This window comes from Rattus norvegicus, chromosome 4 (genome assembly GCF_036323735.1).
Source record: "Rattus norvegicus strain BN/NHsdMcwi chromosome 4, GRCr8, whole genome shotgun sequence".
Taxonomy (NCBI): Eukaryota; Metazoa; Chordata; class Mammalia; order Rodentia; family Muridae; genus Rattus; species Rattus norvegicus.
In genome coordinates this window covers 97908844-97935656 of record NC_086022.1, presented here as the reverse complement: position 1 = coordinate 97935656, position 26813 = coordinate 97908844, and the positions used below count along the sequence as shown (strand labels likewise).

At 40.2% G+C, this 26813-nt stretch overlaps 1 protein-coding gene across 4 annotated transcripts in view; it reads left to right on the top strand.

The window, feature by feature from the left end:
• Window positions 1-25427, top strand: part of Il23r (interleukin 23 receptor) — a 93530-nt gene extending 68103 nt beyond the window's left edge. The window contains exons 8-11 of one of the 4 annotated variants that reach the window (XM_039108697.2): window positions 15936-16022; window positions 18676-18778; window positions 22494-22584; window positions 24622-25427. In XM_039108697.2, the coding sequence (XP_038964625.2) occupies window positions 15936-16022; window positions 18676-18778; window positions 22494-22584; window positions 24622-25260 (920 nt within the window). In that variant the 3' untranslated portion in view covers window positions 25261-25427. Of the gene's footprint in view, window positions 1-15935; window positions 16023-18675; window positions 18779-22493; window positions 22585-22969; window positions 23359-24621 lie in introns of those variants that run through there. The other 3 variants (XM_063286966.1, XR_010066178.1, XR_010066179.1) reach the window with 3 other exon arrangements.
• The last annotated feature ends 1386 nt before the right edge of the window (window positions 25428-26813 follow it).

Sequence of the window (26813 nt, the reverse complement as noted above, 5' to 3'; positions counted from 1 at the left end):
TCGATGTTCAGTGTTCCCAGCTTTTTCTTCAGTTCCTGAGCTAACTCAAACAGAAGACAAACAACACCATCTAACCAAACGCACGGGAGATGGTGCTCTGAACAGAGGTGCCTGATTGGGTTTTCAGGGACTCAAGCATCTCGCTTACATAAATAAATGATGAACTCCCAAGGCCATACAGTCATCTACTACACACAATCTGCCATTTCTACACATATTTTTAGAGTTCTTTGTTCTCCTTTCTATCGTTTATGCTTACTTTAATGATCTTCTCATGCACACTGGGTTTATCTGGGCTCTGCTTGCAAAAGACAATGGAGGCGCTGCCTCTGTGCCTTCAGTGAGATCGGTCAGCTAGGTTCCCAGGTATTATGGAAGTGGACTTTGTAGGAAAGCCTGAGGAAGAGTCGACAGTTCTGCAGCCTGGTCATTGGTGGAAGTGTTTTTGAAAGCAGCACACATTAGCAAGAGACCTTGCAGTCAGACTGGGGCTCTGTTGCATAGTGTCTTCAATAAAGAACACCCAGCATAGATTTAAAAAAACAAAAACAAAAACGGGAAAAACAAGTGTGGAACCCAGTTTTAGTAATAACAGGCTTCAGTGAATATTTGAGAATTTCAACAATTCTCTGTAGTACTCTCTGTCTACTTTCCTGGGAGTCTGCCCACCTAGGCATTCTTAGCAACCCAGGCTTTGTGCAGGTTCGTGCCCAGGAATAGGGCCCATGCGACTGACTCTGCCACATCTGGTTTTGTATGGCCGTTAGGCCTCAGTGAGACTCAGAACCACTGAGGGCTTCTAATCCACCAACCTGGACAGCTGCTGTAGAAACCCCTGCGGTCTCTAAACACAGAAAATACCTGAAATGAGAAGGACAATTCGTCAATAAGTTGTAGGAAACCAATACTGAAAACCAAGTCATTTCCCTGAACACTGCTCTGCTGCACAGGCCTCTCTGTAATGGAAAAAGGCTCCAGTTTCATAATCCTTTTATGAAGTTAGAGCGCCAAAGGAAAAGCAGTAATTTCATAATGACTAATATAGTGCTTAAACTGCAGCTTTCAGTAGAAGTTTCCCAGAGAAGACAGACACCTATTTGGATGGTTTTCCAGAGGAAGGCAAGTGTGAGCAAGCTGTGAACCTCATTTCTCTTTGTTCCTGTGAAGTTACTGGCTGTGGCATCACCAGCTCAACTACTTAGGTGCTCATTAGTTCTTCAGGATTTTTCGTGCATAAAGGAGGAGAAAAACAGATTAATAGAATCCAATGTATGTGCTATTAAGTGTAATGCAAATTTAGTAACACTGTACAAAATGTGCTTTCCAAATTTTCCCTCATTTATAATTAGAGATTTGTCATTCACACATGAAAGATGGATTATAATTTGTAGATTCTTAGTTAATAAACTATGAGGCAAACACAGTGTTCCTTGAAAGATGAGCCATTTTAGACTTCTTATTGAGGTTTTTACCTTTTGGTCCTGCCTCCAGTAAACCACTGTGCTTCTTCCTATTAAGTAACAACTCAAGAGTTCAGAAGGCCAGAGAGACTGCTCTGTGGGTGGGAGTGTGAGCTGTTCTTCCCAAGGGGCCACTAGTCTATTCAGACTTAAGCATTGAGCCCCAAAACAAGGCTAGACCTTTGAAGAATCTTTGATAACAAATAAAATTTCTTATCTCTAAAATTTTGACATGCTTTGACTTCCAACCCTCATCTCTATGTGGTCCACATGGCTTAGGGAATTTTCTCTCTTTTTTTAAAAATTTATTTTATTTTTTATTGGATATTTTATGTATTTACATTTCAAATATTATCTCCTTTCCCGGTTGCCCCATCCCCCATCCCCCTGATTCTATGAGGATGCTCCCCTTCCCACGCACCCACTCCCACCTCACCACCCTAGCATCACCCTACACTGGAGAAACCAGTCTTCACAGGATCAAGGGCTTCTCCTCCTATTGATGCCAGACAATGCATTCTCTGCTATATCTGCAGCTGGAGACATGGGTCCCTCCGTGTGTACTCTTTGGTTGATGATTTAGTCGCCAAGAGCTCTGGGGGGGTCTGGTTTGTTGGTATTGTTGTTCTTCCTATGGGGTAGCAAACCCCTTCATCACCTTCAATCCTTTCTCTAACTCCTCCCGTGGGGTCCCTGTGCACAGTCCGATCCTTACTTAGGTGCAAGCATCCTCATGTGTATCAGTATGGCTGTGGCAGAGCCTCTTAGGAGATATCCAAATCAGGCTCTTGTCAACAAGCACTTCTTGACATCAGCAATAGTGACTGGGTTTGATGTCTGTATATAGGCTGGATCCCCAGATGAGACAGTCTCTGGATGGCCTTTCCTTCAGTCTCTGCTCTACTCTCTGCCCCCATATTTCCTTTAGAAAACAGCAATTCTGGGTTAAAATTTTGAGAAGTGTGGGTGGCCCCATCCCCCAACCTTATCCTCTGTATATGGTCTCTACAGGTTCTCCTTCCCTTCTGTTGGGCATTTCAGCTCATTTCATCCTTGTTGGGTCCTGGAAGCCTCTTACTTTCCTGGCATCTGGAACTTGCTGATGGCTGTTCCCACTTCCTCATCCCTGATTGCAACACACCTCTGTTTAAAATTCTGACCCCTTTGTATATCATCCCCATCTCCTCTCATATCTAATCCTGCCCCCCTACTCCCCTTCCCCTCCTTTCTTTCTCCCAAGTTCCTCCCATCCTCAACATCCCATGAGTATTTTGTTCCCCCTTCTTAGAAGGAGTGAAGCATCTACATTTGGGTCTTCCTTCTTCTTGAGCTTCATGTGGTCTGTGGGTTGTATCATGGGTGTTCTGAGCTTTTGGGCTAATATCCACTTATCAATGAGTACACACCATGTGTGTTCTTTTGTGATTGAGTTACCTCACTCAGGATGATATTTTTCTAGTTCCATCTATTTGCCTATGAATTTCATGAAGTCATTATTTTTAATAGCTGAGTAGTACTCCACTGTGTAGATGTACCACATTTTCTGCATCCATTCCTCTGTTGAAGGGCACCTGGGTTCTTTCCAGCTTCTGGCTATTATAAATAAGGCTACTATGAACATAGTGGAGCACATGTCTTTGTTATATGTTGGGGCATCTTTTGGGTATATGCCCAAGAGTGGTATAGCTGGGTCCTCAGGTAGTACTATGTCCAATTTTCTGAGGATCCTCCAGACTGATTTCCAGAATTGTTGTACCAGTTTGCAATCCCACCAACAATGAAGGAGTGTTCCTCTTTCTCCACATCCTCACCAGCATCTGTTTTCACCTGAGTTTTTGATCTTAGCCATTCTGACTGGTGTGAGGTGGAATCTCAGGGTTGTTGTGATTTGCCTTTCCCTGATGACTAAGGATATTGAACATTTCTTTTTTTAATATTTATTTATTTATTATGTATACCCCATACAGCTTTCTGTCTGCATGTGTGCCTGCAGGCCAGAAGATGACCCCAGATCTCATTATAGATGGTTGTGAGCCACCATGTGGTTGCTGGGAATTGAACTCAGGACTTTTGGAAGAGCAGTCAGTGCTCTTAACCACTGAGCCATCTCTCCAACCCTGAACATTTCTTTAGGTGCTTCTCAGTCATTCTATATTCCTCAGTTGGGAATTCTTTGTTTAGCTCTGTCCCCCATTTTTAAAAATTTTTTATTAGATATATTTCTTTACTTACATTTCAAACGTTATTCCCCTTCCCGGCTTCCTGTCCATAAGCCCCCATTTTCCTCCCCTCTCCCTCCCCCTCCCCCATATGGGTATTCCCCCTATACATCCCCCTAATTGCCCCCCATATTCACCTGCACTGGAGTCCAACCTTGGCAGGACCAAGGGCTTCCCCTTCCCCTGGTGCCCCAACAAGGCTATTCTCTGCTACATATGCAGTTGGAGCCCTGGGTCAGTCCATGTATAGTCTTTCGGTAGTGGTTTACTGCCTGGAAGATCTGGTTAGTTGGCATTGTTGTTTCTATGGGGTTGCAAGCTCCTTCAATTCTTTCAATACTTCTTCTAATCCCCCCCCCCAAGAGGGTCCTATTCTCAGTTCGGTGGTTTACTGCTAGCATTGACCTCTGTATTGGACATGCTTTTGATATGTCTCTCAGGAGAGATCTATATTGGGTCCCTTTCAGCATGCATTTTTTAGCTTCATCAATCTTATCTAGTTTTGGTGGCTGTATATATATTGTCCCCCATTTTTAATAGGGTTATTTGGTTATCGGGAATTTTCATGAATAGCATCTTGTTTTCCTTTCTCTTATTCATTGCCACAACAAGATGCCTGTGTTCATCTTCCTTTTTCTCTGTAAACTTACAGTGGAGGAATACTTGAATTAAGAGAGTCCCATAGCAGTGTCTCTGCATACCTTACCATCGTTAATATACATCAATGACATAATCATTAGTCCATGAAATAACTCTTAATCTGGCTTAGTCTTCCAGGTGTCCTGCTGGTATACCATTGTTTCTTCCTTGGGCTTCTGATGCCTGCCTGATATTCTACGGTCAGTGTCTTCACTTTACCAATCAGTACTTATATACCAAATTTTTGCCCTTGGTCTGATGGTATTGAATTCCACCATCACAGATTTACCCAGAGATGACAGCATGTAAATACTGTTACACAGTTAAATTATTAAAATATTAGCAAGATGGGAACCAAAAGAAGACATATATGTGTGTGTGTGTGTGTGTGTGTGTGTGTGTGTGTGTGTGTGTGTGTGTATATATATATATATATATATATAATAGTAAGGGTGGAAAAGAAGACTCCCTTTTTCTTTGACTCTTTTTTTTTAGTTTTGGAAAGAAATAACATAACAGCACACCTGTCAGCTCTGATCTAAGTTCTTATAATGCAGTCCTTAACTGACACAAAGACTGACAAAGGAAGAAATGAGTAAAACGATCTCATAGATCTTTGTGTTTGTCGCTAAAGAAGCCCACTTATAGAAACACTGCCTTGAAAAATATTAGAGATAAGGAGCTCAAGGCATATGGGGAAGGATCAACAGATAAGGGAAGGACATCCATGTGCAATGACATTTGTCCCAAAGCTATAGTAGTAAGAATTTGAAGCCAATTTAAATGTCCAGCCTAGCAATAGAAAAATGTTTTTGAGACTTTAATTTATGAAAAACACGGTGCTAGTGCTTTAGGTAAACTGTCTCATTGTGGTAGTTTAAATGAGAATGGCCCCTACAAGCTTCTATGTTTGAATGTTTAGTCTCCAGTTATTGGAATTGTTTGGACATTAGAGGTGTGGCCTCTTTGGAGGAGGTGAGCCCAGAGCTATCTGATTCTCTTTTTCCTGTCTCTCCTCTGTACCTGCAGCTTGGAGGTCAGATGTGAGATCTCACCTACTAATTTAAGATCCATACCTGGCTCCTGCCACCATGGTTCCCACAATCACTCTCTGAAAATGTCAGCAATTCCTCAGTTAAATGTCTTCTTTTATAAGCTGCCTTGACTGTGGTGTCCCTTCACAGCAATAGAACAGTAACCAAGACATAAAATTTTCTGAGTGAAGCATTTTACTGGAAAGAGCACAAGTCACAAAGACAATTAATATTTGCCTGGGATTAGGTAATCCTAAGTGGTGGAGCTAGGACCTGAACTGCTTTATGTGTGAGTCAACAGTCTGTATTCAAAAACGCTTCTCAACAGGCTCGTGATTGAACTGATACTGTATTGTATGAGCATGATCAGTATTAATAATCCTAAGTGTGTTTTGAGTAATTTTAATGATGAAATGCTCATTGTATAATGCTGAATGAAAAAGACACACAGCAACATTATTAAAGCATATGGTCTCCAATGAAATACTGATGTGGAAACAACACTTAATGACTATTTAGAATAAGTGTCTTTACTTTTTGAAGTTTTGTATGCTTTCCATAATCTTCTGCACTCTCCATGCTTCCCACAATTAGTGTTTTTAGTGAATGATCAAGAAAACTATCTGGAGAAAATAACCGGTCGGCTGAAGATCGAAAGAATCAGTGCTCAGTGCTTTAGCTCCATAATACAGACTGTGCTGTGATCAAGAGCCCCGTGAGGCCAGGCAGTGCTGACACACTGTGACTTGTCCCCAGAGAAGCAATGCTCTCTTTTGGGTCCAGACTGCTGCCCGGGCCACCACCCTGAACTGTCCTGATGCGAGAGTGAAACTCATGAGACTAGTGACGAGTACAAAGTCAATCTAAAAACTAGGTGAGAAGTTCCACTCTTCAACTGCCAGGTGACTGACGTGCAAGTTAGTGACATAAGTCTTATCTCAACCATTCAGTAAACGACATGCTTAGTGAGGAAGAAGTTTTAGCATGACTGTGAGGCTCAGCAGAGAGCACATGAGATCTACTGTGTCACCTGAAACACGCTGGAAGGTACCGAATGTTTGCTTTACGGTGATGACAGTTTGCCAGAGGTGGACATAGAGTGAAGAGCTAGGGAGATCATTTGGCACTAACCCTAAGAAACAAATAGAATACATTTTTTCCAAAACCAGTCCTTTGGAGTGGATTTGGTTAATTTAGCCTGGTAATTGTTGGGCTAAAGAGTATGCTCTGCTTTTGCCCCAGGATAACTGTTCTTATTGAAAACGGTCTAGCTTGTTTCCAGACACATTGTCTTCTAGGAGGATCACTCTTACTTTCAATGTCAGTATATGTAAACTATGTCAAAAAAATCTTTCCAAATTAGAAATTATTTGGGTTTCTGAATATCCTCAAATATATCCTGTGAAAATATGCTAGTCATACAGTGCAGGACCGAATTGTCCAGCTATTAGCAGAATCCCACAGGTAATAAGGAAATAACAGAAATAGCATGAGGCTTTACAGCATGCCAGCTAATGACCTGGTGGCTAAAGCTGTCATAAACAATATTTTACACCTGTGAAAGAGTCTATCTGTGCGGCATTCTATTTGTGAGTGTTTTCATATTTAGAATACCTAAAAGTACTACAAAATATTAATATCTGGTGAATAAAGAGGGTAGAGTTGGGTTATTTTTTTTTTGATTTTTTATTTTTTATTAACTTGAGTATTTCTTATATACATTTCGAGTGTTATTCCCTTTCCCGGTTTCCGGGCAAACATCCCCCTCCCCCCTCCCCTTCCTTATGGGTGTTCCCCTCCCAACCCTCCCCCCATTGCCGCCCTCCCCCCATAGACTAGTTCACTGGGGGTTCAGTCTTAGCAGGACCCAGGGCTTCCCCTTCCACTGGTGCTCTTACTAGGATATTCATTGCTACCTATGGGGTCAGAGTCCAGGGTCAGTCCATGTATAGTCTTTAGGTAGTGGCTTAGTCCCTGGAAGCTCTGGTTGCTTGGCATTGTTGTACTTTTGGGGTCTCGAGCCCCTTCAAGCTCTTCCAGTTCTTTCTCTGATTCCTTCAACGGGGGTCCTATTCTCAGTTCAGTGGTTTGCTGCTGGCATTCGCCTCTGTATTTGCTGTATTCTGGCTGTGTCTCTCAGGAGCGATCTACATTCGGCTCCTGTCGGCCTACACTTCTTTGCTTCATCCATCTTGTCTAATTGGATGGCTGTATATGCATGGGCCACATGTGGGGCAGGCTCTGAATGGGTGTTCCTTCAGTCTCTGTTTTAATCTTTGCCTCTCTCTTCCCTGCCAAGGGTATTCTTGTTCCCCTTTTAAAGAAGGAGTGAAGCATTCACATTTTGATCATCTGTCTTGAGTTTCGTTTGTTCTAGGCATCTAGGGTAATTCAAGCATTTGGGCTAATAGCCACTTATCAATGAGTGCATACCATGTATGTCTTTCTGTGATTGGGTTAGCTCACTCAGGATGATATTTTCCAGTTTCAACCATTTGCCTACGAATTTCATAAACTCGTTGTTTTTGATAGCTGAGTAATATTCCATTGTGTAGATGTACCACATTTTCTGTATCCATTCCTCTGTTGAAGGGCATCTGGGTTCTTTCCATTTTCTGGCTATTATAAATAAGGCTGCGATGAACATAGTGGAGCACGTGTCTCTTTTATATGTTGAGGCATCTTTTGGGTATATGCCCAAGAGAGGTATAGCTGGATCCTCAGGCAGTTCAATGTCCAATTTTCTGAGGAACCTCCACACTGATTTCCAGAATGGTTTTACCAGTCTGCAATCCCACCAACAATGGAGGAGTGTTCCTCTTTCTCCACATCCTCGCCAGCATCTGCTGTCACCTGAGTTTTTGATCTTAGCCATTCTCACTGGTGTAAGGTGAAATCTCAGGGTTGTTTTGATTTGCATTTCCCTTATGACTAAAGATGTTGAACATTTCTTTAGGTGTTTCTCCGCCATTCGGCATTCCTCAGCTGTGAATTCTTTGTTTAGCTCTGAACCCCATTTTTTAATAGGGTTATTTGTTTCCCTGCGGTCTAACTTCTTGAGTTCTTTGTATATTTTGGAAATAAGGCCTCTATCTGTTGTAGGATTGGTAAAGATCTTTTCCCAATCTGTTGGTTGCCGTTTTGTCCTAACCACAGTGTCCTTTGCCTTACAGAAGCTTTGCAGTTTTATGAGATCCCATTTGTCGATTCTTGATCTTAGAGCATAAGCCATTGGTGTTTTGTTCAGGAAATTTTTTCCAGTGCCCATGTGTTCCAGATGCTTCCCTAGTTTTTCTTCTATTAGTTTGAGTGTGTCTGGTTTGATGTGGAGGTCCTTGATCCACTTGGACTTAAGCTTTGTACAGGGTGATAAGGATGGATCGATCTGCATTCTTCTACATGTTGCCCTCCAGTTGAACCAGCACCATTTGCTGAAAATGCTATCTTTTTTCCATTGGATGGTTTTGGCTCCTTTGTCAAAAATCAAGTGACCATAGGTATGTGGGTTCATTTCTGGGTCTTCAATTCTATTCCATTGGTCTATCTGTCTGTCTCTGTACCAATACCATGCAGTTTTTATCACTATTGCTCTGTAATACTGCTTGAGTTCAGGGATAGTGATTCCCCCTGAAGTCCTTTTATTGTTGAGGATAGCTTTAGCTATCCTGGGTTTTTTGTTATTCCAGATCAATTTGCAAATTGTTCTGTCTAACTCTTTGAAGAATTGGATTGGTATTTTGATGGGGATTGCATTGAATCTGTAGATTGCTTTTGGTAAAATGGCCATTTTTACCATGTTAATCCTGCCAATCCATGAGCATGGGAGATCTTTCCATCTTCTGAGGTCTTCTTCAATTTCTTTCCTCAGTGTCTTGAAGTTCTTATTGTACAGATCTTTTACTTGCTTGGTTAAAGTCACACCGAGGTACTTTATATTATTTGGGTCTATTATGAAGGGTGTCGTTTCCCTAATTTCTTTCTCGGCTTGTTTCTCTTTTGTATAGAGGAAGGCAACTGATTTATTTGAGTTAATTTTATACCCAGCCACTTTGCTGAAGTTGTTTATCAGCTTTAGTAGTTCTCTGGTGGAACTTTTGGGATCACTTAAATATACTATCATATCATCTGCAAATAGTGATATTTTGACCTCTTCTTTTCCGATCTGTATCCCCTTGATCTCCTTTTGTTGTCTGATTGCTCTGGCTAGAACTTCAAGAACTATATTGAATAAGTAGGGAGAGAGTGGGCAGCCTTGTCTAGTCCCTGATTTTAGTGGGATTGCTTCAAGTTTCTCTCCATTTAGTTTAATGTTAGCAACTGGTTTGCTGTATATGGCTTTTACTATGTTTAGGTATGGGCCTTGAATTCCTATTCTTTCCAGGACTTTTATCATGAAGGGGTGTTGAATTTTGTCAAATGCTTTCTCAGCATCTAATGAAATGATCATGTGGTTCTGTTCTTTCAGTTTGTTTATATAATGGATCACGTTGATGGTTTTCCGTATATTAAACCATCCCTGCATGCCTGGGATGAAGCCTACTTGATCATGGTGGATGATTGTTTTGATGTGCTCTTGAATTCGGTTTGCCAGAATTTTATTGAGTATTTTTGCGTCGATATTCATAAGGGAAATTGGTCTGAAGTTCTCTTTCTTTGTTGTGTCTTTGTGTGGTTTAGGTATAAGAGTAATTGTGGCTTCGTAGAAGGAATTCGGTAGGGCTCAATCTGTTTCAATTTTGTGGAATAGTTTGGATAATATTGGTATGAGGTCTTCTATGAAGGTTTGATAGAATTCTGCACTAAACCCGTCTGGACCTGGGCTCTTTTTGGTTGGGAGACCTTTAATGACTGCTTCTATTTCCTTAGGAGTTATGGGGTTGTTTAACTGGTTTATCTGTTCCTGATTTAACTTCGGTACCTGGTATCTGTCTAGGAAATTGTCCATTTCCTGAAGATTTTCAAATTTTGTTGAATATAGGTTTTTATAGTAAGATCTGATGATTTTTTGAATTTCCTCCGAATCTGTAGTTATGTCTCCCTTTTCATTTCTGATTTTGTTAATTTGGACACACTCTCTGTGTCCTCTCGTTAGTCTGGCTAAGGGTTTATCTATCTTGTTGATTTTCTCAAAGAACCAACTTTTGGTTCTGTTGATTCTTTCTATGGTCCTTTTTGTTTCTACTTGGTTGATTTCAGCTCTGAGTTCGATTATTTCCTGCCTTCTACTCCTCCTGGGTGTATTTGCTTCTTTTTGTTCTAGAGCTTTTAGGTGTGCTGTCAAGCTGCTGACATATGCTCTTTCCTGTTTCTTTCTGCAGGCACTCAGCGCTATGAGTTTTCCTCTTAGCACAGCTTTCATTGTGTCCCATAAGTTTGAGTATGTTGTATCTTCATTTTCATTAAATTCTAAAAAGTTTTTAATTTCTTTCTTTATTTCTTCCTTGACCAGGTTATCATTGAGTAGAGCATTGTTCAATTTCCACGTATATGTGGGCATTCTTCCCTTATTGTTATTGAAGACCAGTTTTAGGCCGTGGTGGTCCGATAGCACGCATGGGATTATTTCTATCTTTCTGTACCTGTTGAGGCCCGTTTTTTGACCAATTATATGGTCAATTTTGGAGAAAGTACCATGAGGAGCTGAGAAGAAGGTATATCCTTTTGCTTTAGGATAGAATGTTCTATAAATATCCGTTAAGTCCATTTGGCTCATGACTTCTCTTAGTCTGTCTACATCACTGTTTAATTTCTGTTTCCATGATCTGTCCATTGATGAGAGTGGGGTGTTGAAATCTCCCACTATTATTGTGTGAGGTGCAATGTGTGTTTTGAGCTTTAGTAAGGTTTCTTTTACGTATGTAGGTGCCCTTGTATTTGGGGCATAGATATTTAGGATTGAGAGTTCATCTTGGTTGATTTTTCCTTTGATGAATATGAAGTGTCCTTCCTTATCTTTTTTGATGACTTTTAGTTGGAAATTGATTTTATTTGATATTAGAATGGCTACTCCAGCTTGCTTCTTCTGACCATTTGCTTGGAAAGTTGTTTTCCAGCCTTTCACTCTGAGGTAGTGTCTGTCTTTGTCTCTGAGGTGTGTTTCCTGTAGGCAGCAGAATGCAGGGTCCTCGTTGCGTATCCAGTTTGTTAATCTATGTCTTTTTATTGGGGAGTTGAGGCCATTGATTTTGAGAGATATTAAGGAATAGTGATTATTGCTTCCCGTTATATTCATATTTGGATGTGAGGTTATGTTTGTGTGCTTTCATTCTCTTTGTTTTGTTGCCAAGACGATTAGTTTCTTGCTTCTTCTAGGGTATAGCTTGCCTCCTTATGTTGGGTTTTACCCTTTATTATCCTTTGTAGTGCTGGATTTGTAGAAAGATATTGTGTAAATTTGGTTTTGTCATGGAATATCTTGGTTTCTCCATCAATGTTAATTGAGAGTTTTGCTGGATACAGTAATCTGGGCTGGCATTTGTGTTCTCTTAGGGTCTGTATAACATCAGTCCAGGATCTTCTGGCCTTCATAGTTTCTGGCGAGAAGTCTGGTGTGATTCTGATAGGTCTCCCTTTATATGTTACTTGACCTTTTTCCCTTACAGCTTTTAATATTCTTTCTTTATTTTGTGCGTTTGGTGTTTTGACAATTATGTGATGGGAGGTGTTTCTTTTCTGGTCCAATCTATTTGGAGTTCTGTAGGCTTCTTGTATGTCTATGGGTATCTCTTTTTTTAGGTTAGGGAAGTTTTCTTCTATGATTTTGTTGAAGATATTTACTGGTCCTTTGAGCTGGGAGTCTTCACTCTCTTCTATACCTATTATCCTTAGGTTTGATCTTCTCATTGAGTCCTAGATTTCCTGTATGTTTTGGACCAGTAGCTTTTTCCGCTTTACATTATCTTTGACAGTTGAGTCAATGATTTCTATGGAATCTTCTGCTCCTGAGATTCTCTCTTCCATCTCTTGTATTCTGTTGGTGAAGCTTGTATCTACAGCTCCTTGTCTTTTCTTTTGGTTTTCTATATCCAGGGTTGTTTCCATGTGTTCTTTCTTGATTGCTTCTATTTCCATTTTTAATTCCTTCAACTGTTTGATTGTGTTTTCCTGTAATTCTTTCAGGGATTTTTGCGATTCCTCTCTGTAGGCTTTTACTTGTTTATTAATGTTTTCCTGTGCTTCCCTAAGTGTGTTCAGGTCTTTCTTGAAGTCCTCCAGCATCATGATCAAATATGATTTTGAAACTAGATCTTGCTTTTCTGGTGTGTTTGGATATTCCATGTTTGTTTTGGTGGGAGAATTGGGCTCCGATGATGGCATGTAGTCTTGGTTTCTGTTGCTTGGGTTCCTGCGCTTGCCTCTCGCCATCAGATTATCTCTAGTGTTACTTTGTTCTGCTATTTCTGGCAGTGGCTAGACTGTCCTATAAGCCTGTGTGTCAGGAGTCCTGTAGACCTGTTTTCCTCTCTTTCAGTCAGTTATGGGGACAGAGTGTTCTGCTTTCGGGCGTGTAGTTTTTCCTCTCTACAGGTCTTCAGCTGTTCCTGTGGGCCTGTGTCTTGAGTTCACCAGGCAGCTTTCTTGCAGCAGAAAATTTGGTCTTACCTGTAGTCCCGAGGCTCAGGTTTGCTCGTGGGGTGCTGTCCAGGGGCTCTCTGCAGCGGCAGCAACCAGGAAGACCTGTGCCGCCCCTTCCGGGAGCTTCAGTGCACCAGGGTTCCAGATGGTCTTTGGCTTTTTCCTCTGGCGTCCGAGATGTGTGTGCAGAGAGCAGTCTCTTCTGGTTTCCCAGGCTTGTCTGCCTCTCTGAAGGTTTAGCTCTCCCTCCCACGGGATTTGGGTGCAGAGAACTGTTTATCCGGTCTGTTTCCTTCAGGGTCCGGCGGTGTCTCTGGCAGGGGTCCTGCCGCTCCTGGGCCCTCCCCCACGGGAGCCCAGAGGCCTTATACAGTTTCCTCTTGGGCCAGGGATGTGGGCAGGGGTGAGCAGTGTTGGTGGTCTCTTCCGCTCTGCAGCCTCAGGAGTGCCCACCTGACCAGGTGGTTGGGTCTCTCTCTCACCGGGTCTGGGAGCAGAGAGCTGCTGCGGGCCGGGATCCGCGGGTGTGGGACTTCCGGTAAACACAGAACGTGCCCGGTCCTAGAGAAATTCTGCTTCCGTGTGTCCCAAGCTCACCAGGCAGCTTTCTTGCAGCAGAAAATTTGGTCTTACCTGTGGTCCCGAGGCTCAAGTTCGCTCGTGGGGTGCTGCCCAGGGGCTCTCTGCAGCGGCAGCAACCAGGAAGACCTGTGCCGCCCCTTCCGGGAGCTTCAGTGCACCAGGGTTCCAGATGGTCTTTGGCTTTTTCCTCTGGCGTCTCAGATGTGTGTGCAGGGAGCAGTCTCTTCTGGTTTCCCAGGCCTGTCTGCCTCTCTGAAGGTTTAGCTCTCCCTCCCACGGGATTTGGGTGCAGAGAACTGTTTATCCGGTCTGTTTCCTTCAGGGTCCGGCGGTGTCTCTGGCAGGGGTCCTGCCGCTCCTGGGCCCTCCCCCACGGGAGCCCAGAGGCCTTATACAGTTTCCTCTTGGGCCAGGGATGTGGGCAGGGGTGAGCAGTGTTGGTGGTCTCTTCCGCTCTGCAGCCTCAGGAGTGCCCACCTGACCAGGTGGTTGGGTCTCTCTCTCCGAGTTGGGTTATTTTTATCTCACGCTTCTTTTTCCTGTTACAATTCCTTCATCATAACTTTTGCTTTTAAAATAAGAAATTTAAGTATGACTTATAAAGAAACTAACTAGCCACTTGGTGGCAGTATAACATGGAGAATGTGTGGCTTCATTTCAGTCCTTTGCTAAAAAATATTTTGTCATAGACTTGATTTCTTCTCTGATAGTTCTGTTCATAAGTTATTTTGCTCAGATATCTAATTCTTTGTAAAATTACCCTCTCATAATTAAGCACCTCTTTTTAATGACTAGTTTAATTTAAAAGCGTGTAACTCATTGATTTGAAGCTATGATAACAGACTCTAAAGGGAAATTATATCTACTCATTAAGGCTAATAAATGTGAAATATAGTTATTTTCATATGATAGAAGTTAACAACCCAGTGAAGTTTTCATTGCCAAATCAACTGTAGTTTATACAAAAAATTATATTATCTTGTAATAAAAAGTACAATTTATTATTTTTAAATAACAATGATAGTTTTCAAATAATAAAAGTAAAAGTAAAAATAATATCAACATATGTTGTAAACCTCTGCCTTTGCCAAAGAGAAAATTATGCTGCATTTTAATGTTGTATTTCTGCTTTTAAAATTCTGAAAACATGTAGCTGCAAGTTCTTCTTGTGTTGTGAGAATGATCATTGCTCTTCTACATGAGCAAACCTGGCTGCTGGCCATGACTGCATAACCTTCCCCAACTTAGAATTTAGTAGAATCACTTGCTATGGTGCAGAAGAAACTTAGCAAACATTGAAAAGCTCCAAACAATTTCTTATTGCCATAACTCACAAGAAACGCTTTCCTCTTTCTGTCAAACACAAGACAGACCTTACAGTTTCCTGATGCTTTCCTCTTCTAAATTCCCCAGCCCATAGTTACAGAAAACTGCCCTTAAGTTGTCAGCATAAAGATAGCTTTTTCAAAAATTCTAAAGGTCTAAATAGGAATCTTTTCTTTGATTACATGTTGTCCGTTTTTAAACAAATGTCCCACGAATTGCACTTTATCCAATAAGCCTTTTGGCGACTTGACAACAGTAATATCTCAAGTGGTGTAAGTCACTTTTTCAGAAGGTGAGTTTAAAAAGTGACACAGGAATGGCTGGACAGCTGGAGTCTGAGGGATGCTGAACTTAGATCCTCCTTCAGAGCTATCTTCTGTCAAGGTTGAGGGTTGTGTCCATGAAGTCACCTTTGGCTGCTCTCGATTATTAGGAAGCAGGAGATGGGCAAGCTTGCTCTGGAACGCTTCTGAATTCAGGCTTAAAGTAAATTAACTGCCAAGCCTTCTTACCTCACCCAATTCTGAAGCTTTCATTACTGGAGCCCTGAAAGTGTACTGGCTGGACAGGACTGGCCAAGAGCCACAGGAGCAGGAAAGTAGAACAAAGGAATACTTAGCTACATCTCACCTCTGTATTACAACCTCGAAATATCTGCTCTTAAAAGTTCATCTTAGTGCAGCCAAGCCAGAGCCTGTCCAAAGGCAGAGGTGACACAACTTAAACCATCAAAGAAGTTTAGGCTTCTTAGCATCACCAATTTGAAGAAACCAAGTAGGGACAAGTTATTGTGCATTTTTGTGACAGGGTGGAATTTTTATCTTGGTATCTGTCTTGGTGTTTGTTGCCTAGAAACCAGGAGAAATTGCTAACCACACTGGTATTTTAAAGCCTGGTGTAGTTTTTTAACTATCCATGCAGAAGTTCCTCCTTTGAGATGTAGTCACTGAAAAGGAAATAAGAAAATGTACACATTTGAGACCTTGCTTTATTTCACCCTCTGAACCTATCAATCACTTCCAAACAAGAGAAGACATCTCAGGAAAGTGAACCATCTGAATGCTAAGACCTAAAATGCTGACAATCTTTTTTGTTTTAAGCTTCCCAGGTTACATCAAAACCACCCCACGAACCTCAGAAGATTGAGATGCTCACTGCTACAATCTTCAAAGGACATTCTACTTCAGGTAAATACACATACACATACACATACACACACACACACACACACACACACACATACATGCATATATATGTATATATATGCATGTATATTCACACACATGTATATTCACTAAAGCCTCCTCAGCTTCTCAGCAGATAACTTCCACACCAAAATGAATGCATCAGCATTTCTTAGAAAAACAACAGCAAACTACTTTCTATGGGAAAATTCTTGATTAGTTTCAAAATGTGCTTACACTGAATGCACCCAAAATAGTTCAGAGGTGCCTGTCTGCTGTGGTAGTGAGGTGGTTATGTTGCCATTTCAGTAGACTCTGGGTCTCAAGTCTCAAAAATATTTTTATAAAAATATGCCACCTCCCCACCAGGTGCTAGGATTGTATATACATCATCTGTCAATCTCAAGAGTAACCTGTTGAGATAAATGCCATGAATCTATTTTATAGGTGGGAAAGCTGAAATTCAAGAAGGTTAAAAAATAGTTAAATGTACAAAGCTGTTAGAAATAATGCAAATATTACTCTTTTGATTTCCCTTAATTTCTTTGTGTTTTGTTTTGTTTTGTTTTTAGACAGGGTGTCACATTATAGCTCAGTTCCAAAATGTCCTAAAACTCCCAGCAAGCCTCCTGCCTCAGCTTCCCAATGCTGAGGCATTATGGGCATGAGACACCACACTCAGCCCTATTCTTTTATGTACACGAGTCTGTGCTCTTTCCCTTAGATGAACCAGCTCCCATTTTGTTTGCTAGTATGGCTTGATGTGTTTTTTTTTAAATTTATGGTCACATCTAAATGTTTTAGGCATGTAAAAATGTTAGATAAAACTTTACAATGGGCAAATATAACCATAAATTGAAATTTGACATAGGAAAACTTGAAGCCTGACTATTTCACTAGTAAACTATTTACTTCATGGCACAAAAATCTAACAGGTCTTAAATAAGAAAAATTTCAGGACACATTGATATTGCACTTTTTCTAGCTTATCCAACAAATGTGTGTTAAATAACTATGTACTAAGTACTGTTCTGAGTAATGAGAAATTAACAATGAAACAAATGGACGAAGCTGGACATAGTGGTGTATGCCTATTATCCTATGCAAGGAGGAGGTGGAAGCAGAAAGAACAATAGTTCAAAACCTAAGATATAGAGCAGGTTGGAAGCCAGGCTGGGTCACATGAGACCTTGTCAAAGAAGGGGGCATGGAGAGGGGAGAGAGGAAGGGAAGGAGGAAGAAAGGTAAGAAAAAAGGACGAAAGGAAGGAAAGAAGGAAGGGGGGAGAAAAATAAAACCTTTGTTTTCATGAAGCCTCTATTCTAGATAGGTGAGAAAAACTATTAACAAAACAGCAAAATGAAGCAGGAAAAAAAACACCTCCATACAGATTCCTAATTGTAGACAATCACGTTGAAATTTCCGTGAAAACTTTGGAGGCTGGGGACTCATGGCTGCTCCATTGGACAGACAGTGCTGTGTCTTATGAAAAATAAAATGTGAATCTCAAAAGTTTATAATTATTCACCAAGGTCATTGAGCTGATGAATGGCAGAGTTCATTTTGGCTCCTGGTCCCTCTTATCTCCTTGTACCATTTCTCCAGGCACCATGTTTCTTGATGGTCCTTTCTCTAATTCTATGCTCTAATGCTCAAGGGTGTGTGCAGCAGCTTGTAACCTCATTAGTTGCCTAGAAAGTTCAATAATATAACTCTTAGGAAAAATATGAATTCCCTAGTCTGAGAATTTGAAGCAAACTAAAGTTCACAGTCCTGTCTGGCAGTTGAATTTAAAGATGAGAAAGAACAGCCTGAAGATACCCAAGTGAATGGAGCAGAGAAGTGACTAGTGTGAGGCCAGTAGTTCCCCAGTGCTATTTTAAAAAGAAGTGGGAAAGGGAGGTAAGGGTTGAAGAAGAAAGGAAAGATAGCAGCTATTCAGCATGGCCCCACAACAAGTTCCAAACTGATAAGTCACATCTAAAATATCCTCTGGATGGAAAACTCCCTGTGTTGGGGAAGAAATGTGATGGGCCTATGAATAATGCATGTTGGATAAGCTGTACTAAGAGACCTAAAGAGTAATTCAACTTCAAAATGTAAAAAAGGTGTTTTTTTAAAGGGTGCAAGATGTGGTGATTTTGATTTCTTTCTTAAAGCATATATTGTTCTAAGTACTATTACTGCTTTCTCATAGGTAAAGTTTCATTTTGAAGAATGCTAAGAAGACACAGATAAATTTTGCCTCACAGAAAGCTTGCAAAAATTGATCATAGTTGTGACTTTGGCCAGCCTTAGACATTGTCCCAGCAGTTGGGAATTCTCAGCTGTCAGACAAACCAAATGAGGTTTATCATGACACATACTAACACAGACTATGTCTGTGTGAGTTGACCACATTTGCTGAAGATGCATGTCTAGAAACCCACTGACCTCAGATGGATGTGGTCCAATTTCCTCACACAGAAGATAGTTTCCTGGGGTATACAGTCAGGCAATCTGGAAAGGAAATCACTTTGTAGTCCTAGGTGAAGGTTGAGTCTGCTTCCCCTTCCTTTGAGATCAGTGACTGTCACTTTAAACATAGTAAAGAGAGAGCATTGACGTGGTCATCACACCGACACTAATGCCCAGTTAAAATTACTTTTCTTTTTAGATAATAGTCAAGACATTGGACTTTTGTCGGGAATGGTCTTCTTGGCCATCTTGTTGCCGATTTTTTCTCTGATTGGGATATTTAACAGATCACTTCGAATAGGGTAGGTTTCTATAGTTTCTGGTTCCTGGTTTAGGCCATACATGTGTGCTATCAAAACATAGTCAATTCCATTAGTTAATTTTAAAAAAAGCTTTAACATCTTTATTTTGAAAAAGAGAAATTATTGTATATGTATAATGTGTGACTAGGAGAATGTGCATATGTCACAGGGTATGCATGGAAATCAGAGGACAGCTGTGTGGAGTTGGTTCTCTCTTCCTACCTTTATGTGAGTTTCAGGAATTAAACTCAGACCATCAGGTTTGTGCTGCGAGACCTTTACCAGCTGAGTCCATTATCATCATGGTGGGAAATATGGAGGCACGCCAGCAGACGTGGTGCTGGACAGGTAGATGAATGTTCTATATCTGGATCCGCAGGACGTGTACAGTGACACAGTGTCCAGGCTGGAGTTTCTGGACCTCAAAGCCCACACCCTAGTAACACACCTCCTCCAACAAATCTACACTTATTTCCAACAAAGTCACACATCCTTATAATGCCTCTCCCTACAGGGCTATGGGGGGGCCATTTTTATTCAAACCACAACAGCAACTAAAAATCAGTAGTAATAGCCTGTGTTGTCTTAGGAAAAGAGCTATCTATTTTCAAGCAACTTCTCCCAGTATGGTATTAGTAAAAGTCTATGCTTAACTGTTCAAAATGATATGAAAAAGGAAAGGCCTTTGCCTTTCTAAATGTTACCAGATACATTTGATATTTCTAATATATCAGTAGACTAAAGTTGTTTAATGCTGCAGTTTTCTAGTACATATAATTATACAAAAATTTGGATGCACAAGAATATTCACTGGTTTCTGACTTAGACTATATATGTGGCCAACCAGAAATTGGAAACCAGTTTCTTTTCTTTTCTTGCTTGCTTGCTTGTTTTGTCTTCACTAGTTACATGAGATAATTTTTTTTATCAAAATGTAAAATCAAAATGAAGAAGAACTATTTTAAGCAAGCTAGTCTATAAATTGTATCAATCTAATATGTATATAGGCTTTTCCCACAGAACTTAAGCAATATTTCAAATTTTAAATTATATATTAGTAAGCATAACCCTAGTAGCTTTTCAAACTGGACAAACTTGCTTGTGATTTTGCTTGGGATGTATTAAAATTTAATTATCTACAAAGACTCTTGAAATGTCTTAATGTTCAAATAACGTCTATTAAAATGTCAGTATTTATCACCCAAAGATATTCTATATATTTTGAAATTTTAAATAATAACCATTTCATTACTATAATTAATGTAACCCAAAAAATTTTAGTTAGCAATAATACATGAGAAAATAGAACAATTCATGGATAATTTAATTGTATAAGTTCTAATTTTAAGAAGATATAAAGGGGTATGGGGAGATGGTCTTTCAGTAAAGCACTTGCTTTGCAGGCAAGAGAACTTAAGTTTGAGAGCTAGAACAAAAGTTAACAAAAGCTATAGGAGGGTTGTTACTTATTTATAATCCCAGTGCTAAGAAAACAGAAACAAGCCAATCTGTGAGGCTCACTTGTCAAGTTCCAGGTCAATGATAGACCATGTCTTTAAAATAAGGCAGATAGAACCTAAGAAATGATACCCAAGGTTGTCCTCAGACTTTCACATATCTATAGATCCACATACATACACACACACACACACACACACACACACACACATTATATACATATATATATATGAAAATAAACACTCACGTTTAAAATAGAAAGAGGAAATAGTTCTAATATAAGTATTTAACAAAATACAGGCCCTGTCATTTAATGCAATTAAACATTACTGATAAAAGCCTGATGTTAGAGTCAGAACTAAAATGGAGGTAAAAATCACATTTTAAATATGTACAGATTATACACATTAGAGAATAAGACTGTTACCCACAATGCATCAGTGTCCCATTAAGGAAAGAACTAAAAGCACTTCCCTTGGAGTCATTTAACCAAGAAGGAACAAGTCCAGACTTGAATCTCTACTTCATACTCCCTCTACCTTTGAACCTCATTTGTCTATTGTATGAGTATGAACCTATACCTGCCTGAAGGCTGTCTTGTGGCTCTATCTGTCCATGTGTCTGTTTGTGTGTGTGTGTGTGTGTGTGTGCGCGCACGCGCGCGTGTGTGTGTGTGCGCGCGTGTGTTTATCCCTTTGTGTATCTGTCTATGAATGCTGTGTCTCTCCTTCACAAAGGGCTTCACTCTTTATTTATTGAACAGCACAGAAAGCATCACATGAGGAGTGGGATGCTTTACAGAAGTCACTAACACTTATGTAAGAGACTAAGTCCCTGGTTCCAACTGATTCCAACTGACTCAGAAAACAAATACCATTATTTATCAACTGATATTCATACATGGCTGCTTTCAACCTTTATATAGATTTAGTAAGTGTCTTTCAACTTCTGTATTTCCTGGTTTCAGCAAATGAAACACATCCATTGTCTGGGTCAGGGGCATGGAACATAATTTAAGATTATAGTCATGCGTTCGCTTGGGTTGTAAATGTTGATTACATGGGAAATCCCAGGCAAGCAGTCAACTGCTATATTGTCCTCTTAAAGGCAGATTAAACAAACTGAGTACACAGTAGGCTAGTAGTCCTAAGTCATAGGTGATCTAGAGGTTTATTATTAACTCTGGATGTGAGATTCAGCAAAAGTTCCAGTCTTTTACAATGGAGGATATTTTCAGAATATTGCATCATTACATAAATATAATGACACTAAGAGTAGATACATGTTTAAAATATATATGTAAAAATGCCTGTACATTACATCAGTATGCTATGTGAAAACATCCCAGTAGCATTGAGCCCTACCTTGGTCTAATTATAAACATAGGAAGAATGTCAATTAATTTTTAGAATTGAGTCATAAAAATTGTATAAATATATGTAAAGAAATTATTTTTCCCTAGTGTCAATCAAGGTCAAAGGACTTGCAAAGTTCACTTGGCCATTTTGGTTGTTATTTAATAAATGTGTTTAGAGAACCTATTAAAACAAAAAACAGGTCTTACTTGTTTTTCACAGTCTCTTCTTGTGTAAAAACATACCACAGATTGGTGTGGTCTTGTCTACATCCCAGGTACAACCTGTTTGCACAAATGAGTTTGCACAGTCAAGGTAAAAGGTGCTCTTATACACGAAGATAGCACCAAGAGGAACATTTCACAAGATATCAAGTCGACTTCTCACTGAATGATTATTAAAAACATATGGAACTTTTGCTTCATGAGGTTAAGTTGTACTCCATTTAGCTCTGTTCATCGCCTATGATTGCCTGCATCAATTTTAAAGAAATGTTCTGAGAAAGAGTGATGGTTTTGCCTTTAATCCCAACACTCAGGAGGCAGAGACAGGGGTTCTCTGAGTTCAAGGCCAGCTTGGTCTGCATAGAAAGTTCCAGGACAGCTAGGGCTACACAGTGAAACTCTGTCTCAAGAAAACCAAAAGAAAAAGAAAGAAAGAGAGAGAGAGAGAGAGAGAGAGAGAGAGAGAGAGAGAGAGAGAGGAGAGAGAGAGAGAAGAGAGAAGAGAAGAGGGAGAAAGGGAGGGAGGGAAAAAGGAATGAAGAAAGGAGAGAAAGAAGGAAGGAAGGAAGGAAGGGAGGGAGGGAGGGAGGGAGGGAGGAAGGAAGGAAGGAAGGAAGGAAGGAAGGAAGGAAGGAAGGAAGAAAGGAGCTGCTTCTAATAAATCTTTTTGTTTTCTAGAATTAAAAGAAAAGTCTTACTGATGATCCCAAAGTGGCTTTATGAAGATATTCCCAATATGGAAAATAGTAATATTGCAAAATTATTACAGGTAATCAAACAGCATCAAACAGAAACTGACTGGTGTCCAGTGTGATGGGGTATGCCAGTAAAACTAGAGTAGGGAAGGCTGAGGCAGCGGGATGGTGATTTCAAGGGCCTGAGCTATATAATAAGACCTTGTCAAACAAATAAGCAGGGGCTAGAGAGGCAGCGCAGTGGGTAAGAGTACCTGTTGCTCTTGCTGAGGTCCCAAGTTCAATTCCTAGAACTGACGTGGTGGCCCACAACCATCCATAACTCCAATTCAGGAGGATTCAGTGCCCTTTTCTGACCTCAACTACTGTACTGTATACATACACAATAGATATATATATAATAAATCTATAAATAAGTTATATATTTATATAAGTATTTTATATATATAATTTTTCCAGGAAAAGAGGAGTTCACAGGATAGGCTAGGGATGCTGGGGGTTGGAAGAAACTTTGACAGCTACAAAGCAGAGAGAAAATATGGGAAGATGAGGATTTTCTCAAGAGAAAGTATTCTAGGCAGACAGATGATGTGAACTCAAGTACAGAGGGTACTGTTGTGGTAACTTCTTATCCCAATAAGCCTGTATAAAAAACACACAACCCAGTTATTATATTTATATTTATTCTCTCCCCCCCCCCACCGACCTCCAGACCCACCTTTCCCTTCCATTGCCCAATCATTTGTTCTAGCCTTTATTTAGAATGGGGAGAAGGCTGAGTGAGATCACCTCAGTATGTGATCTACTTCTCATCAGGGACAGTCAGCCCCTCTTGATGAAGCAGAATTAACATCAAAATACAAACAGCACTGAGGCAGCCCACAGCATCTCCCCCCCTTTTGTCCAATTAAAAGGTTCTTTTTGTCCAGATAGATTGAACATAACCATAACAACTATGTAAATTATAAAGCATGATTTATAATTAACATCTATTCTATCAGTTTGTCAATTTAAGTACTCTACCACCTATCCTAACTAAAAATCTCACAATTTTGTATTTGAGTTATATTTTGATTTTAGCTTAAGCAGACCATACCTATTTATAAAGCAAATACATGTGGCTCTGTTTAAAGTCAGGTGAGCTCATGGTCTATTGCTGTGAATAAACACCATGACTAAAAGCAACTTGGAAGGAAAGAGTTCATCTTACAGCTTGCCATCTATCACCCAGGGAAGGGAGGACAAAATATAAAGGCAAGAACTGATGCAGAAGCCACGGAGGAGTGCTGCTTACTGGCTTGCTTTTCATTACATATTCAGTGTGTGCTGTCTTATAGCACCCAGGACCACCAGCTCAGGGGTGGCACTGCCTACAATGATCTAGTCCCTCCCGCATCAATCATCAATCAAAACTAAATGTACCACAGCCTTGCCCACAGGTCAATCTGCGGCTACACCATCTCAACCCTCTTCCAAAAAGACTGGCTTGTACCAAATTGACATAAAACTAGTCAAAACACTCACTAATCAATTTAGCCTAAATAAATCCACATCTTCTGAACAAAGGATTTGCAAGATAAAATAAAAATAAAGAAATAAAAAATTTAAAACTTAAAAGGTTTTAACCAAGAAATATATTAAGCCATGGATTATTCTTAGTTCTCTCTTTGGGAGACCGACATAAAGATTTAGAAGAGACCAAAAAGACAGAAGGAGGAAATCAGCAAGGAGATAAGCACTAAGGTAAAAGGAAAAGGAAAGGAAAGTTGGAAAAAGAAAGTTTCAGCCCCAACTCAATCATTCAGTCAATTCTTTTAAATGATTTTTAGGGTTTTATTTTTTTTTTGAGGGGGGGTGTTGTTGTGACTGTAAAATGAAGTAATGTCAGTGGAAGGGGAAGCCCTGGGTCCTGCTAAGACTGAACCCCCAGTGAACTAGACTATGGGGGGAGGGCGGCAATGGGGGGAGGGTTGGGAGGGGAACACCCATAAGGAAGGGGAGTGGGGAGGGGGATGTTTGCCCGGAAACCGGGAAAGGGAATAACACTTGAAATGTATATAAGAAATACTCAAGTTAATAAAAAAAAAATGAAGTAATGTTTTTCCCCCTAGGAAAAAAGTGTATTTGAAAACGAAAATGCCAGCGAGCAGGCCCTGTATGTGGATCCTATCCTTACAGAGATAAGTGAAATCTCTCCCCTGGAACACAAACCCACAGATTACAAAAAAGACAGGCTCACAGGATTCCTTGAGACAAGAGACTGTCCACTAACAACATTGTCTACCAGTTCTTCTGTTGTGTATATTCCTGATCTCAACACTGGATACAAACCCCAGGTTTCAAATGTACCCCCTGAGGAAAACCATTTCATTAATAGAGATGAAAGAGACCCTATGTCCCTTGAGGCCACAGGTGACCACTTTGCCAGATTGAAAACATATCCCAACTTCACATTTTCTGCTTCAAGTATGACTTCACTAAGCAAAACACTAATTCTTGATGAATTGAGCCTCGTTTTAAATCAAGGAGAATTCAATTCTCTTGACATACAAAACTCAAGACAGGAGGAAACCAGCATGATTTTGCAAAATGACTCACCCAGTGAAACTATCCCAGTGCAGACTCTGCTGCCTGATGAATTTGTCTCCTGTTTGGCAATCGGGAGTGAAGACTTGCCGTCTATTAACTCTTACTTTCCACAGAACGTTTTGGAAAGCCATTTCAGTGGGATTCCACTCTTGCAAAAGTAGACTATGCCATCAAAGTCAATGTGAGAAGCTGCCTTTCAACTGCAAGCCAATGCTTCGCTCAAAAAAAGTGTAAAAAAGTGTAATTACACTGCCGTGACTCCAGGAAGGAGCTCCTCTCACTGGCAAAACAAAATAAAACAAAAACAATGAGGTGCTTGTTCCCTTGTTTACTCATTTGTTTGTTTTCATTTCAATATTCCCACTTAGGACAGGAGCTCACGTAGCCCAACTTGACTCACTGTGTAGTTGAGGATGGCTGAGCTCCTGATTTTCCGGTCTCTTCTTCCCAAGTGCTAGGATTAAAGGGGGGAACCACCAGAACTATTTCTTTCCTACTTCTGTCATTAAATTGTACACAGCAGCTCTGTTTATATAAAGGACAAATATTGCAGAATACATAGTAGTGAAATAAATGTAGAAAATGGGTCTCTAAAAATCAAAACATGAGTATTTCCTTGCAAAGGCAGAAACAATTTTAATTTTCATCTAATATTTAAAATTCTCCTGAGTAGATAAGATCTAGAAGCAAACAAAAGAACAAGTGACAGCAGAAACAGAGGACAGCAGCTAACTAGCATACTTGTTCATAGTTCTTCAACCTCTTTCCTTGTTTTAGATTCAAAGGTTGTAAACTGGTGGTGGTGGGAACCATGGCCCTCCTTTCTTCATTGAAGAGTGGGGAGTGGTGGGCTTCATTCTGTGGCAAACATCAATATTTATTCTAGCCGAATCCTCCTGAGGTAGGAGGCACAGGATGGGCAAAACAAGGGGTTTGACTGTTATTGTCAACTGTGTGTTGAGTACCTCATAAATCTATCCTGAAAACAGCTATGAATCTGACTCTGGAATAGTGAGTATCCACTATATCCCACAGATATGTCTGTGGCAGACATTGTGGGCTGGTCACTACATGACTCTGTTTACCATTTTCTTTTTTTTTTCTAATAAGACTAAATTTATTCAATACCCTAAGTAAAGTTTTGATTATAAGTATCCAGCAGTATAAAAAGTACAAAACAGATCTGTAGATTTCTAATATATTAATACAAAGTGCATAACCACGTATGCTTTTTTCTTTTTCTCATTCTACGAAGCTATTCTGCTCCAAAATAGAACAACCAGTTAAAATGTACAAAGTTTACCCCCTAGTGGAAATTCTGTTGTCTACCCTAAAGTATATATGTATTCGTTGTATTTTCCGTAATCTAAACAGAATGTTTTGTGCCACTAACGCAATGCAAATGTTAAATGTCTTGACTTGTAGATTGTCTTGACTTTGCCTTATTATTCTATAAAGGGAGACTGACAATAAGGAAAGAGGTGGGTCAGGTTTGAGAGACAATGACGAGACAGATTTGTTTGTTGGCTCATCTGGTATATTGTAGAAGACATTTTTATAGGCCACGTCGCGTCATTGCAATCATAAATCTAATGTGTGTGAAAAGCTTTTGTTCAGTTAAAAAGACGACAGCAAAGAGTTCTTTGCTCTTTCATAAATGTTTCCGCCACAGTGCAGTGCGTGCCTCTTGCCCCAGGTGGTCTGAAGCATGCAA